The following is a 13,915-nucleotide window of genomic DNA, read 5'->3' as shown; positions in this document are numbered from 1 at the left end:
ATTTGAACGTGATACACAAACATTTGCTCTTTTTTTATTATTTTTTTTTTTTTTTTGCACAAATGGGTTTGTCAAAGATGCGAGCGACTAGCGAGCTAATCAGGAAGTGGACCGAAGCTTTGGTACCCATATGCAATCATAGTAAAAGTCATGCCGGTCAGGAAGTCAAATGGCTTTTGCAACATGCTCGTCAACAGGCTCGTTTAATGATCTCAGAAAATGGATCAAGAAACAAAGAATCCATGATTCTGGAAACAGGGAATAGTGAACCAGGTCTACATCATTCAGAAGGCTTGATAGTGGCATTGATGCAAAGCTATGTAGAACAGAGAGTCCATGAAAGAAAGCCATTACAGTATATACTTGGTAAGTTAAGGAACAGACCCTCTTTCTCGTCAGGTTTCTAGTCTACACATGCTTTCAGTGCTAATCAAACTTATTCGGTTCATGTTAAGAAAGGAACCCAACCCTTCATGGATTTGGAGATCCTCACTAGGCCTCCAACATTGATACCGAGGTAAGAATGCTATTGAATGCATTTTACTTCGTTCTGGAGTGCATATCAAATACATGCATAGCATTTATTGACGACTTGTCTCAATCATATTTGATCAACATGTAGATGGGAAACTGAGGAATGGACTGCGCGCCTGGCGACTATCTTATCAAACGAGTGGCATCTTTTCCAAGCTGATCAAAAGATACAATGCTCCATGTCAAGCTCTGTCCAGAAAGCCGCAGTAACAGTAGATTGTTTAAAACCAGGACATGGAAGCGGTACATCCACATCGCTTTTGTTCAACATCCTTGACATCTGTACAGGGTCTGGTTGTATCCCTCTCGGTTTAGCTTCTGCTCTCCCCCATAAGTCCTGCAGAATCTTTGGCATTGATATTCATCCAAAGGCTGTTGAACTTGCTAGAGAAAATGAAATCAAGAATCGCGCTTTCCTCAAGGGCAACAGTGTTTATATCCGTCAGGCAGACTTGCTTGCTCCTAATGCCGTAAAGGTCTTTATGGATTTTCTCGATGAGAAAACAGACCAACGAGGGCCGAAAGGACAGCAACATTACGAACCTCAACAGTCAAAGGACCGTAATGTACAAACTGATCAATGGAATAGCACTGCCATCCTAGCACACGACTTTGAGCCGCATCCTCATCTACCTTCAAAAATGTCGTCAGTCGCAAGATATAATCTTATCGTATCAAATCCTCCTTATATTGCCCCCTCTGAACATAAGACATTGGAGCCTGAGGTGGCGCTTTGGGAAGATGCAAAGGCTTTGTTGGCGGACGATGACGGACTGATGTTTTACCCTCGTATAGCCCATATGGCTTTCGAGTTGCTTCATGACCGTAATCAGCTCCATCCTTTTACTCCCTTGCCTTCCGAGCCACTTCTTGACTCAATCTCCAATAATATGCCCCCAACTTCCGTTTTGGCTAAACAAAAGGAATTAAATATTCAAAGCAGTCATAAACAAGAGACAGGGAAGGGACGGCAATGGAGAAATGGTCCTGATTTGGACAAAGTTAGAATCCCCGAACTGGTGTTGGAAATCGGAGGTGACCATCAAGTCCAGTCCGTTAGCAATGCAGTTCGACAGGCAGGATTTAGTCGGATAGAAATCTGGAAAGATCTTGCGAACAGGGCAAGATGTATAGTAGGCGCTCGATGAAGATAGGTTTCTAATGAGGGTATTATTTAATGTAAAAGGGACGCAAGCTCTATATGTAAAACGGACGTAAGCTCTAAATATAAAACGCAACTGCTGCGGCCGTTACTATGCTATGTTCTATTGCCCTTTTTTTTTTTTGTACATGTTTAGTTGGGACTGGAACTGGAAACTGTATCATATCCTCTTGGATTGTTACGCTGCCATCTCCAAAGATCCAAGCACATCTCGTCTAAGGTCTTTTCAGCCTTCCAGTTTAGTTCCCGGTTAGCCAGGCGAGGATCTGCAGTCAAGTTTGGAACATCGCCAGGGCGACGTTCTGTGATGATAAAAGGAAGCTCACGCCCTACAGCCTTATTAAAGGCCTTGATCATGTCCAACACTGTGTACCCTGTGCCTGTACCTAAATTATAAGCCTTGCAACCATAAATCCCTGCAGCCTGTTCCTGTTCAATCTTGTTCAAAGCGGCAACGTGACCCTGGGCCAAGTCTACTACATGAAGATAGTCACTAAAAAGGGGGATTAACATATTTCAATATTAGAAAAAATAAAAAGAGGGGGATGTAAACAACAATAATAATAACCTACCGAATACAGGTACCATCCTTTGTGGGATAATCATTGCCAAACACAGACAATTTCTCTAAATTACCAACAGCGACCTGCGCCAGGAACGGCATCAGATTATTAGGAATGCCTTGAGGGTCTTCACCCATGATACCACTTGGATGTGCACCCGCTGGATTGAAGTATCGCAATAAAATAGCACTCCATTCATAGTTTTTCGATGTATCATGACCATTTGAATGACCATTGATTTCTTTTTGATACTCCTGTTGTTTCACAGCTGAGGCTACACATTGATCTTTGATAATGTGTTCCAAAAAGACCTTTGTGCGGCCATAAGGGCTCATGGACGCAACAATAGGGGATTCCTCAGGAATAGGGATATGAGGAGGATTGCCATAAACTGTAGCCGAAGATGAAAAGACAATCTTGCGTACAGAAAAGTCTTCCATGACTTGTAATAGATTAACCGTCCCTGCAATGTTGACATTGTAGTAGTCGAGTGGAATCCTGCCTGATTCCCCTACGGCTTTGCGGCCTGCAAAATGAATCACAGCAGAAATCTCGGGATGAGCCTCAAACACCTTGACGAGTCCAGCACGGTCAAGGATGTCGACCTGAAAGAAGGGTATCAGGGTCTCAAGTGGAAGAATAGCATCATTATACGCAGGAGAGGATGAAGTAGAGGCAGTGATGCCGTAAAGCTTGTACACACGGCGAAGTGACTCATAGGAAGAGTTGGAGAGATTATCGACAACAACAACCTTGTAACCATTCTCAAGCAGACGTAGGACTGTATGAGAACCGATGTAACCACATCCTCCTGTAACTAGAATCGTTTGCTTCGATAGGCTCATTGGGAAAAATTGGAACAGGTAAAGGAGAGTTGGGCAATGAAGATGTGGATGAAGAGGATGAGGAATGAGGATGAGAAAGAGAAAGATGATGTACAAAAAAAAAAAGACTGTTAAAAAATAAAAAAAAATAAAAAAACGGAGACTTTTGTTTAAATAATTGCAGGAAGGCAGTGCAACATCGAGCAGTGCCAAAAACCTGAGCATTTTTTAATATACCCACAAAAAATGCACCGTTGCATCCATGCGCCAAAATTAGCTATAAATACACTGTCGACATCTATTTCGGCCCTAAATCTGGATTGTTTGTACAACAATAAATATTGTGCCTGCTACACACACAGCCTATCCTAAATTGATATTGTGGCTGAATGGAAAGATTGGATATTCATCAATGGCTGGCAGGACAAAGTCTCTTGCTACCTGATATCACTACAAGCTATCATGTTGGAATCTCCATCCTCTTAGTAAGCATCTTCAGCAGTGTCCATACTTGACTCTGAAGAAAGACTATTGGGCGACGTATCGGTCCTGATATTGGCATTACCTCTCAAGAGAGTTCCATTGACGTCGTTCGAAACGGCTGTATCAAAGAGATTATGGACATTAATTATTAGGTGCTCAATCACCAGGTTTCTCAATGTCATATCCTCGATCTCTCGGGTCGGATCGGGATTTCGCATCAATGTTGGTCCAAACACTACAGAAAGGTTCTTGGCAGTCATGAGGTTGACTCTTTCATGAAAGGTCACTTTTCTCAGATGTTCTAATAACAACTTGACCGTCTGATAGTGTGCGTAGGGCATATGTTCAATCAGATGTCTAGACATCTGGATCCTGTCGTTATTCTGAGAGAGACTGACTGCATCCATGAAGCTGTTATACAAGGTAAAAGGGATGAGAGGCTCCGGTAAACTGCGAAGGTACTGTTTTAGAACGGATGTGATCGAACAAATGTCCTGGAATAATGTAGAGTCTAAGAGATCTGGCTGTTGGCCACTATCATATGCTTGCACAAGTTGCTTTATCTCTGCCGCCAATCCTGACCGACGATAGATTCCTTCGACTTCCAGGCCCCGCTTATTCACTGCCTCAATACACTTTTCTACGACCAGGGGAATGTTACTTTGTTCATATTCCAGTTGTTCTGTCAAACTAGTTCCAAACATGGCTCTTGCGTTTGATAGGGTCGGAGTAACAAGGTCCATGCAACCTGCACTTGAGTCCGTAATTCGTTTAGAACACACTGGGATCGATTCACTTTTGCATTTTCCATGGATTACTATCCCACAATCTAAAATAAAATCATCAGTATATTCAGAAGACGTCTATCTGCACCAATAAAAAAAGAAAATAACTCAAGAAACTAAGTGTCTTACCACGACATTTATATTCACGGCCCCATAATTTATTTTCACAGAATTCACAACGCACGGGACGGACAAAATTGTGTTGTAGAAAGTAGTGGCGCTCCGGAAATAGTTCACCCAAAGACCGGGTTTCACTATCGTCTGAGTTGCTCAACTGATCTACAGCGTTATTCGAGTTTTCATGACTGAGACTTGAACCATCTCCAAGAAACTTGTTAAATATAGTTCCAACACTCCTGATAGTATTCGGTGTTCCCCTCTTGTTAACTTTCCTTAGAACGAGACCTCCCCCTTCATCTACATGGACCTCATGATATTTATCCTTGATTGAATCCATGGCGCTACCACGATTGGAGTAATCATGAGAATTCTCAGGCGACAGATCCAAGTTGAAAGATAGTATTGACTCCTTGTCGCTCAGAAGATGACCGCTTTCAGCGTCATAGTGGTTTCCTCCGCTAAGCTTTTGCTCTCGCTTGATCTTTTCTGTAAATAATTGAAGCATACTATTACTACTGTTGGGTCGTGCAGTAGCTGGATTTGCATCCTGTGTCCCCTTAAATGAGTCGTTATTGACAGCTGATAGTTCAGCAATACGAACCGTGAGATTCTGTATCTCGCTCATCATTACATCATGTTGTTCCAAAAGGAGATGTACCTCACGTTGGAGGTATTTTTTTTGTTCCTGGAGAAGTTTCACCTCTGCTGAGGATAATTTCTCCGGGAGCTCATCATCTGAACTACGCTGTAGCTTTGGAGCAAGCGATGTTTCCAATTTATCCCAAGGCCCTTCCAAATTTTTTTCTACGATCCTATTTTAGCATATTGTAAATTTTTATAAAAAAAATTAACAACACGTTTAATTCGGTACTTTTATGAGATACATGTATTGATCATATTTTGAGTCCATTTTACCTCTGTTCGATTCCCCTCATTCCACGGCATGTGGCTATGGCATCTTTCTCAATATCTCTCTCTTTAACCCCTTGCTCTGACTGTTGTGATATTTTATGGAGCAACGGATTCATTGGATCATATTTCGCTAACTCCGTGCAGAGTTCTTTTATGAAGATCTCAGCTTCACCTATAGTTAATCCTCGAATGCGTTGCTAAGTATCAGAACTGTCAGAAGTCAGCTTATATTGTTCTGTACGGTGCGAGATTCGTCAAGCATACATATACTTACCTCTTTATCATCCGACTGGGGTAAGGAATTGGAATGATGACCGTTATAGCTTAAATTGCTTGTAGGAGATTGTGTTCTTGCATTCTCCAATGAAGGTTGGCTTCTGTGCTCAGAACTCGAAAGGGTATTGCCATTTAGTTTCGATTCTTTGAGGTGTGGTCTGGAACCGCAGTGGAAACTATCCTCTGATTCTCCAACTTGTAGTCTGGTATTTTCAAGGACTTTTGATGATAAAGTCAAAGATTGTGTTGAGGCTGCTCTGGTATAACCCCCAGACTCAAATATTTCATCAAGGTCAAAGCTATTTGTGGATGTGTTATCAGGTCCAAATATCAGCGGCGAAAGGAATGGCGGGCCGACATCGACTATTGGAAGCTGCCCTTGTGTTTTTGTTTGACTATCAAAAGGTATGGGTGCGATCTTGTTGTTTTTTGTTGAACCTGTATTATCTGATAAAAAACTTCTTGCGAATGGTAGTCGAGGCATCTCGGATGTCTGATAAGAAAGGAAAAAAAAGGTCTGAGCGCTATTCAATACCAAAAGATACCAAAAGCGGGCGAGAAGGACTTGTTGTTGATCGAAGGTGAATGAAAACCTATTCTCTGTTTAACGGGTTCATGAATATCATTGAGGAAGGAGAAGGGAAGTAATCGACGAAGGGGAGGAGTTTAATAGCGGGAAGAAAAAGAGTAGTGTCTTGACAAAGAAAATCCAATGCAAAGTGAGACCCTCACTCTGTGATACCTACGCAATCATCGGCGCCAGCTGGGTCTTGAATATCTCAGCCACAAATGAATCTTCTTATCTCCATTACTTTTCGCCTATTTGTCATCTGTCATAATAACGAAGTTGGAGCCGTGAACACCCACCTTTGCTAAACCGTTGTTGTCCATCATACACATAAAGAGTAGAGCCTATCTATGATGGCCACAGGAAGCGTCCTTCCTTTGTGCGCAAGGTAAAAAAATAAAGAAAAAAGTACTTATTAAGTGACATCAAGAACCAAATAAGAAAAAATAAAGCTAGAATGACTAAGCTGAGTCGAACATTTCTTGATTGTAATACTAAACTGAACTGGACTAAAAGCTAACAAGCAGATTTCTGAAGAACGAGTGTAAAATGAACTAATGTCGATCAGGCGATGTTTTAGGATAGGGGATACGCAGATTGTCTAGCAAGTGCATTGATCGGCTGACATGCAGCGAAGGCTTTCCTGTGTTACAATAGACTGGATATGCATTCACGTTGACAACAGTCGCACCAAACTGGTGGGGAATGTATAAAGGGAATGCTTAAATGTATTAATATTGAATGTTTGTTTGTGTGTCTTCAACAGGGGCCGAAATCATGAGCACCAGATGAAGTGGCCTGATCTTTTATCCTTGGGCTTGGCTCATTTGACTTTATACTACATGTACATGTACCATGTCAAGTATGCCTGCGATAAACAAATCGCCCCACCAACAATGCTAAACTTCTTTCTTCCCTCTTCTTCCTTACTCTCTCTGTCCCTTTTTTCGCCCCTGTCTTTTTTTCTCTCATTCTCCATCACTTTCAGACATTTTATTCTTCATCACATTCAATTCTTTCATCTATTCATTGTCCTGAAAATACACTTTAAGCTGTGTGACAACTTTATTGTACGGTTTTTTTTTTTTTTTTTTTTTTTTTTTTTTTTAAAAAAAAATCGCCTCTACCAACTCTTACAAGGTCATCAAATCCATAATATAAATTCCCTGTATGTACAAATGAATGATGCCATCAGGATGGACAGCGCAAAAGGCAGATACGCTTCGCTTGGTTCAATCAGCTGAGCATTAATTAGCCATATCCCAACATTCCTTTCTCTCTTGCCTTATTAGCATTTATAAAAGAAAGCTGAGTAATAGGCCGAGTATTTGCCAAGCCTATTGCAGCGCAAGAGAACATGAGTTCCCTGTGCTACGCTAATAAGAGCAGATCCTTTAATGGCATCCAGAACCACCAAGGTGACTTTGATGAGCGCTTCAAATGTATTGAAACCATAATTTAAGTAGTTATTATGAATATTTACTGTTCCTTGTATTGGAAAAATAAACTTTGTGTAAATTCTATTTTATCTAGCAGCGCACACCAAGAGCCAGATGTCGTATGATCCCCAAGTGAAGCCTGTTCATCAATCCAACTGCGAAAAGACTTCAATTTTCAGCTCGCCTTCGGTTGAGAACCTATTGACCTGTGGCAATGATGACAGTGCAGACAATCATCTAGTATCTGCGGACAATATCTCAAAGCTAGCCAAGATACAGCACGAATTCATAACCACATTTCCGGAGCATGACTACCTCTTCAAGTTACCTTCAAATTCGTGTATACCATCCCTCTCAACACCGCCCCAAACACCCCCTGAAATCTTAGAGTCTACATACCCTACTACATTATCTGCACCTTCACCTGAAAGTTACGATAGCCTTTCACTTGTGAAGTTCTCTAATTCCTTGCCCCACTCTAATACGCCATATTCATTTCCAAATCCTATAAGTATTTGCTGTGCCCTGAAACAAGATCTTCTTTGGGAAGGGGCGCTGTACGTAACGGAAACACATGTATGTTTCTATGGCAAGAGCGATGGAAAAGCCATTCGAATGATAATTGACTACCATGACCTGCTGTTTTTTAAACAGCAAAAGGAAGTAGGTCATGACTCAAACTCTATCAGAATCGGAGTGAGATCAATCTCAGAGAAGGGCTCTTTTGGGACAGAATACGTATTGGTGAATATTTCAGACCCACAACGCGCTATTGCAGACATCGAAAGATTCTGGTCAGTTCGTTGTTCAACAACCAAGGGTGATCAGCAATTGGCTAAAAATTCTGCGGTAATAGTCAATAAAAGTCAGGATCGTCAAATCAGAACATTGGACAGTACTATCAATGCAAACACGATGTATGACGGTATTGGATCGACACAGTGGTTAGATAGCACATGGACTGTCGAGACTGATAAGAAGAGCCTCGAGCAGGATATTTATAGCAGGACTTGGAGACAGGATGGGACCAAGAACGCAAATTTACATGTTGGAAGCAGAGGGCGTTCACATTCTTCTGATCGTGTTGATCTTCAGGCGAGCTCCATGGATTCGACAGACTTTTTTGGGACCTTACTATTGAGACGTGAAATAAGTCCCAGTACATGTCATTCTAGTTCAAGCTCCGACGATTCGACGCACTCTTGCATAGGTACAGGAGACACCTCAAATACTACCATTCATGCAGACGATACAGTGGCACCAATACCGATACGAAACCTGGGGCCCTCAAGATCCTATCAAGGATCTAACATCAAGTCGCCAACACCGCCACCTTTATTACTTTCACCATCTCTTCCAACAACCAAGGTCTCCCATTCGTCGTCGACAACCCGTGGGGTGATAAAGTCGGGTGAAATATTTAGTACTGTTATGGATACTAGTAAAGGGAATGAAAGAAATAGATTCGAGAATCATAAAGAAAGGGGGTCAAGCATGCTTGCACTAAACAAGCGAATTTCGAACTCTCCTCCGCTGAAGTCGAACTTGCTCGAATCGGAGCCAATATGTGATTCATTCGAGGTACCACAAGGACCCACACCTTGTGACTGTGAAAGGCATTATAAACACGCAATCCTATCCACCATAGTCCCTATGACATTAGAACAATGCTTCGATCTATTGTTTTCAGGCGATGGAGCAGAATTTGGCAATAAGCTTATTTGTGAGGCTCGTAGGAGCGTTGATGGATCCTCGAAGGTGAAGTTCACGCCATGGTCTTTAGACTCTGAATTGCTTACAGGTAGTAAGAGCAAGTGGGAAGGACGGACAAGACAGCTCGAATACTCTGTATCTTTCAATATTCCAATGTGTAAGTTTTGTAATGCTTGTACTTGCGTCGATGTGTAGTCTCCAATCTCATCGTTTGATGACTCAATGACCTAATGCTTCATTTATTTCTACTTTTGCAGTGACCAAAGCGTCAATTTGTTGCCTCGAAACGCAAAAGGTTTTACGACATGACAATCGGGTGATTCGCGTCTGCACTGAATCTAAGACGCCAAGTATACCATTCGGTGATCAATTTACAATTGCCACTCAGATCTGTCTAACATGGGAGTCGCTAGGAAACACAAGGATAAAGTGTTTCACGCAAGTGGCATTCAAAAAATCTATCCTACTAGGCGGCATGATCGAAACAAGTTATTTGGAAAGATCATGTGCATTCTATCGAGAAATCGTTCGACAGCTTGTAGATGCTGCCGACACCCTAAATGACACTGTTATCATATGGAAAGCGCCTTCAGTCCAATTGACATCGGAAGCCCCTAATGTATCACATTCTGTTACTCAAGAAAACGTCAATAACAGTCTAAAAAACAAATTAGACAATGTTTCAATGGAGTCACCCCCATTGAGGTTCCAAATAACGCCGCGAAGCTTTTCTGAGTCCAGCACTGCGCTTTCCTTACTCTCGCAGCAGCTTTTGAGGAACTCTCCAAGACGTGGACGTCGACCTTCCATAATATCGATGCAGCGAACTGCTAGCTCCTTGTCACCAATCGAAACATTTCATCAGGTGCATGCAACAGCTTTGTCAGACAGAAGTTCAGGGGTGTTGGACTTCATGCAATCAATTAGCCCTCGTATGGCCTCCTCGAAGGAGCTGATGGAGCAGGACGATCAGTCTTTAAGTAATGGTCAACTAAGGACTGCTACTTTTGCCACGAGATCTATCAGGACTGTGTCACACCTCTGGATAGAAGCACTGGACAAGAGCTTTGCTGTTATCAATGATCTATTTCCAACCTCTTCTCCACCGGAAACGAAAATGCAAGAAAAAGCGCAAACCAATTCAGAGGCAATAACAGTGCCTACCAAAACTGAAGACACTCAGTCGGCAGAATCAACGCAATCGAATGCTGTTGATGCTGGACATGAATGTGTATCGGATACACCAGATCAATCTGTCATTGCTACAGGAGCATCGGATTCGTGCAGCTCACCAAGACAAATTCATTCTCGAATAATAACTCCCATACTTCTTCTAGGGATCTTTATGACAATCGTAAATGTCTTACATCTCCTCAGCGCAGTTTCAAGTGTTGCAACTGTCTTGCAAACCAATGACTTCAAGTACAAGCGCAGCGCGGTTGAACAAAATGTTCCTTTTGATCAGATTTCGGTGCACCAGTATTATCAAAAACAACCGATAGTGTTGCCGTTACGGATACGAACCGAGATACTGCGAGCTGAGATCCAAAAACTTACAATCATGCTGGAACTGAACCGTAGCCTAAATTTACCCCAACCACACTAGTTTATCTAATACTTTATATATACCCTAATGAAGTTTTAATACGATAGCTTTTTTATTCTATATAGTTTATTAATCGAATGTACTAAAAGGAAAAAAAAAAGAAAAAGAAAAAAAAAAAAATAATAATATACAATACACAAGCTAATTCAAAGTGTGCGGATGGGCCTGTGTTGCTACATATTGTACGGGCGGTTGCATGGGAACGGTTTTCAAGCAGTCTGTACCTCTTGGGTCTCTTGAACCCAATCAATGTAACTAGCTATGTAGGCATCTGGCTCACCATCCCCACTATGCAACAACGGAGCAATAAGTACATCATCTTTAACTTCAGTTCTTGCACGCTTACGTGGGCCATCGTCATACATGTCCTTTCTAGACCCGTTGCCCACCCGCTTGCCAACAAAGCCCTCAAAGGTGTTATGAAGCATAAACAAGGATTCACGTGTTACCACCTCATCACTGAAAGTTCCTGTGTCGTTCACGCCGACTAGGGTTTTATAAGTTGTTGTTAAAAATTCAAGAGGATCTGTTGGCTGCATCGGGTGTTGTTGTTGTTGCTGTTGTCTTGACTCTTGAACTTTTTGAATTTCTCTTAGTTGTGATCCACTATCAGTTGTTCCAGCAGCTGAGGATAATGGTCCCGAAGGTTGGGGCTGTGAGATAGTCATATCGGCTGAAGAACTGGAAGATGCGACCTTGGGTTGCAAAGGTTCCGACGTAGTACTAAGATGAGCTGATTGTTCCTGCTTGTGTGGCTTTGCCAGCGCTCCACGTATCTTTTGTAATTGCATTTTGACGAGTGCTGCCTCCCTTGCACGGAGTGCGTTACTGGCCAGGGCTCGCTGCAAGTTTTGGCCTTGTTGGATCAGTTCTTCTTTGGACATTTGGTCCAAATTGTTTGCAGTTGCCTTCGCAGCCATTGGTGCGAAATTCGATGGCTGGGCAGGCAGTTGTACTGTACCTTGCTGTAGTAGTTGGGGTGTAAGTAAGGTCTGCTGTGTTTGCTGAATAGGGGAAGGGATGGGCTGCTTCTGGTCAACCTGAGTGTGTTGTTGTTGCTGCTGCAACTGGCGCGCACGTTGCGCCAACAGAAGCTGAGATGAAGTCAGACTAGTTCCATCTGGCGCCTTAGTGACATTAAGTGTTGGCGAAGTGCCTCCTTGAACAGCTGGCACAGCCAGAGAAGACTGGTCTATAGCAACACTTGCATTAGTGGCTTGAGGAGTTTTGGCCTGCTTGGGCGTTTCCTGTTTAACAATTGTTGAATTAATCCCGGCAGTCCCCGTGCGTTGGACCGCTTGACTTGGTGTTGAAGGTGTTCCTGCCTCCGATCTTGGGGATGTTGGGAATGAGCTGTTTGGAGGCGAGCTGTTAGCCTTCTTTGGCGGTGGTAATTTTAGGTCAGCTGCCGTCAATCCAGGTTTCATTGGAGGGGTAGGGGCTGCGGAAGATGGTAACGGTGTTGCCTGAACCGTGGCTGGATTGTTTGGTATATTTGCAGTTTGTGCGCCAACCATGCCGACAGAGTTGTTGGCACCTGTATTCAGATTAGCATTCATTGAAGGATCAACCCCTGGTCCGGAGATTGAGACCAGTCCAGGTCCAACGTTAGGATTGAGTCCTGTTATCTGGCCAGGATTAACATTGTTGATTCGATTTAAAACATTGTTCGCATTTTGGCCTGTTGCTGCCCCAGCGAGGGCTCCATTTTGCGTCTCGGATTTAACCCATAGAAAGCAGTGATGCAATCGCTCTTTCATCTTAATAAGATTTTCTGGCGTGATGTTGTACTGTTCATGCTTCAATGACTCCAGTTGATCTTGGAACATAAATTTCTATAAAAAAAATAAATAAATAGATAAATAAGTAATCAAGTAAATAAACAACACTGACCATCAGAAATAATGGTAATGTACTAAATAAATAAAAACACATTGATTCAAACATACCATCAATATCAGTTTCATTATGGCATCACGGTTATTAGTGAGGGCGTAAACAATAGGCATTAGTTGGTCCAGCTTCATAACCATAGGCAACATCAAATTCATTTGTTCCTTGACTGTCTGTTTTTGTTCCGGTGTTAGATCGTGTAATATGTTTGGAGGAACTAAATAAACGAGTTTACAAACCAATATGTAACGATTGTTAGCATGGGGTCGTAATTTCTCCTTGTTCTAATAAGCCTCATGGTTAAAGTTGTATTATACATACTTCTGTTAGCCTGAATTCTTTCTACCATGGCTTGGACTGCAGCCCTTGAAGCGTGCGTGGGAGGAACTCGGCTAGGGACAGCACCAGGAACACCGGGATTGACAGTACCTGATTAAGTAAAGATCGTTTGAAGAGCATAAAGTATAGGAGAATTAGTACGGAGGATATCCTAACTAGATAGTTATTGGTGCGCTAGATATGGTATTACCTGGATTCATTTGTGACAGAGAACCATTCAGCTGCGGCTGCTGTGCTTGCTGCACAGCCTGCTGCGGAGGTGATTGCAGTATCTGAGGGCTGCGCTGCTGTTGTATGTTTTGTTGTTGCTGTAGTAGTTGTGCTTGAAGCATGTCTGGTTGCTGCACTTTATGCTGCTCCTGTTGTTGAGCCTGTGTTTGAGCGTGCTGTTGTTGCTGCTCTTGATGCTCCGGTTGCTGCTCCTGCTTTATTTGCTGTTGATCTTGATCATGCTGTTTCTGTTGTGCTTGCTGCTGTGCTTGCTGCTGTGCTTGCTGCTGTGCTTGCTGCTGTTGCTGTTGCTGAAGAAGAGTCAAATGTGCTTGTGCTTGTGCGTGCTGTAGCTTTTGATTATGCTGATGAAGAAGCATCAGCTGATCCGCGCTAGAAATATTTGGTATAATATTTCCTGGTAGAGGTCGCTGAGGCTGGCCAATCTGACCTGGTTGCAGCTGACCATTGATCTGAGTAATGTTTGC

General features: G+C 42.5%; 6 protein-coding genes across 6 annotated transcripts in view; 2 read left to right on the top strand and 4 right to left on the bottom strand.

Moving 5' to 3' along the window:
- Window positions 1–59: 59 nt before the first annotated feature.
- BCR41DRAFT_361099 (S-adenosyl-L-methionine-dependent methyltransferase) lies at window positions 60–2,170 on the top strand (the record flags this gene model as incomplete). The annotated part of the gene is made up of 3 exons (XM_022025458.1): window positions 60–366; window positions 460–517; window positions 623–2,170. 3 exons carry the CDS (start codon window positions 63–65, stop codon window positions 1,680–1,682), a joined length of 1,422 nt encoding a protein of 473 aa, XP_021877501.1. The 3' UTR covers window positions 1,683–2,170.
- Window positions 2,013–3,206, bottom strand: BCR41DRAFT_361097 (hypothetical protein). Its single transcript, XM_022025457.1, has 2 exons — window positions 2,269–3,206; window positions 2,013–2,172 (listed from the first exon to the last, which is right to left on the bottom strand). Exons 1-2 carry the CDS (start codon window positions 3,102–3,104, stop codon window positions 2,130–2,132), a joined length of 879 nt encoding a protein of 292 aa, XP_021877500.1. The 5' UTR covers window positions 3,105–3,206; the 3' UTR covers window positions 2,013–2,129.
- A 359-nt stretch (window positions 3,207–3,565) lies between these two features.
- Window positions 3,566–5,499, bottom strand: BCR41DRAFT_374059 (Rho GTPase activation protein; the record flags this gene model as incomplete). The annotated part of the gene is made up of 3 exons (XM_022026836.1): window positions 3,566–4,395; window positions 4,481–5,283; window positions 5,387–5,499. The coding sequence occupies 3 exons, from the start codon at window positions 5,497–5,499 to the stop codon at window positions 3,566–3,568; spliced, it is 1,746 nt and encodes a 581-aa protein (XP_021877499.1).
- A 45-nt stretch (window positions 5,500–5,544) lies between these two features.
- BCR41DRAFT_361094 (hypothetical protein) lies at window positions 5,545–6,327 on the bottom strand. Its single transcript, XM_022025456.1, has one exon. It carries the CDS (start codon window positions 6,141–6,143, stop codon window positions 5,604–5,606), a length of 540 nt encoding a protein of 179 aa, XP_021877498.1. The 5' UTR covers window positions 6,144–6,327; the 3' UTR covers window positions 5,545–5,603.
- Window positions 6,328–7,541: 1,214 nt separating this feature from the next.
- On the top strand, window positions 7,542–11,057 carry BCR41DRAFT_361092 (hypothetical protein). Its single transcript, XM_022025455.1, has 3 exons — window positions 7,542–7,645; window positions 7,761–9,536; window positions 9,637–11,057. Exons 1-3 carry the CDS (start codon window positions 7,585–7,587, stop codon window positions 10,983–10,985), a joined length of 3,186 nt encoding a protein of 1,061 aa, XP_021877497.1. The 5' UTR covers window positions 7,542–7,584; the 3' UTR covers window positions 10,986–11,057.
- A 58-nt stretch (window positions 11,058–11,115) lies between these two features.
- Window positions 11,116–13,915, bottom strand: part of BCR41DRAFT_425163 (hypothetical protein) — a 4,290-nt gene continuing 1,490 nt past the window's right edge. The window contains exons 3-6 of the mRNA XM_022030547.1: window positions 13,408–13,915; window positions 13,200–13,307; window positions 12,935–13,095; window positions 11,116–12,820 (exon numbers count right to left, since the gene is read on the bottom strand). The exon at window positions 13,408–13,915 is cut by the window's right edge and continues 573 nt beyond it. Coding sequence (XP_021877496.1) covers window positions 11,195–12,820; window positions 12,935–13,095; window positions 13,200–13,307; window positions 13,408–13,915 — 2,403 coding nt within the window. The 3' untranslated portion in view covers window positions 11,116–11,194. The remainder of the gene's footprint in view (window positions 12,821–12,934; window positions 13,096–13,199; window positions 13,308–13,407) is intronic.

This window comes from Lobosporangium transversale, assembly GCF_002105155.1.
Source record: "Lobosporangium transversale strain NRRL 3116 chromosome Unknown BCR41scaffold_46, whole genome shotgun sequence".
Lineage (NCBI taxonomy): Eukaryota > Fungi > Mortierellomycota > Mortierellomycetes > Mortierellales > Mortierellaceae > Lobosporangium > Lobosporangium transversale.
Note: the sequence above shows the minus strand (reverse complement) of the source record. Positions and strands in the feature narration are given on the sequence as shown.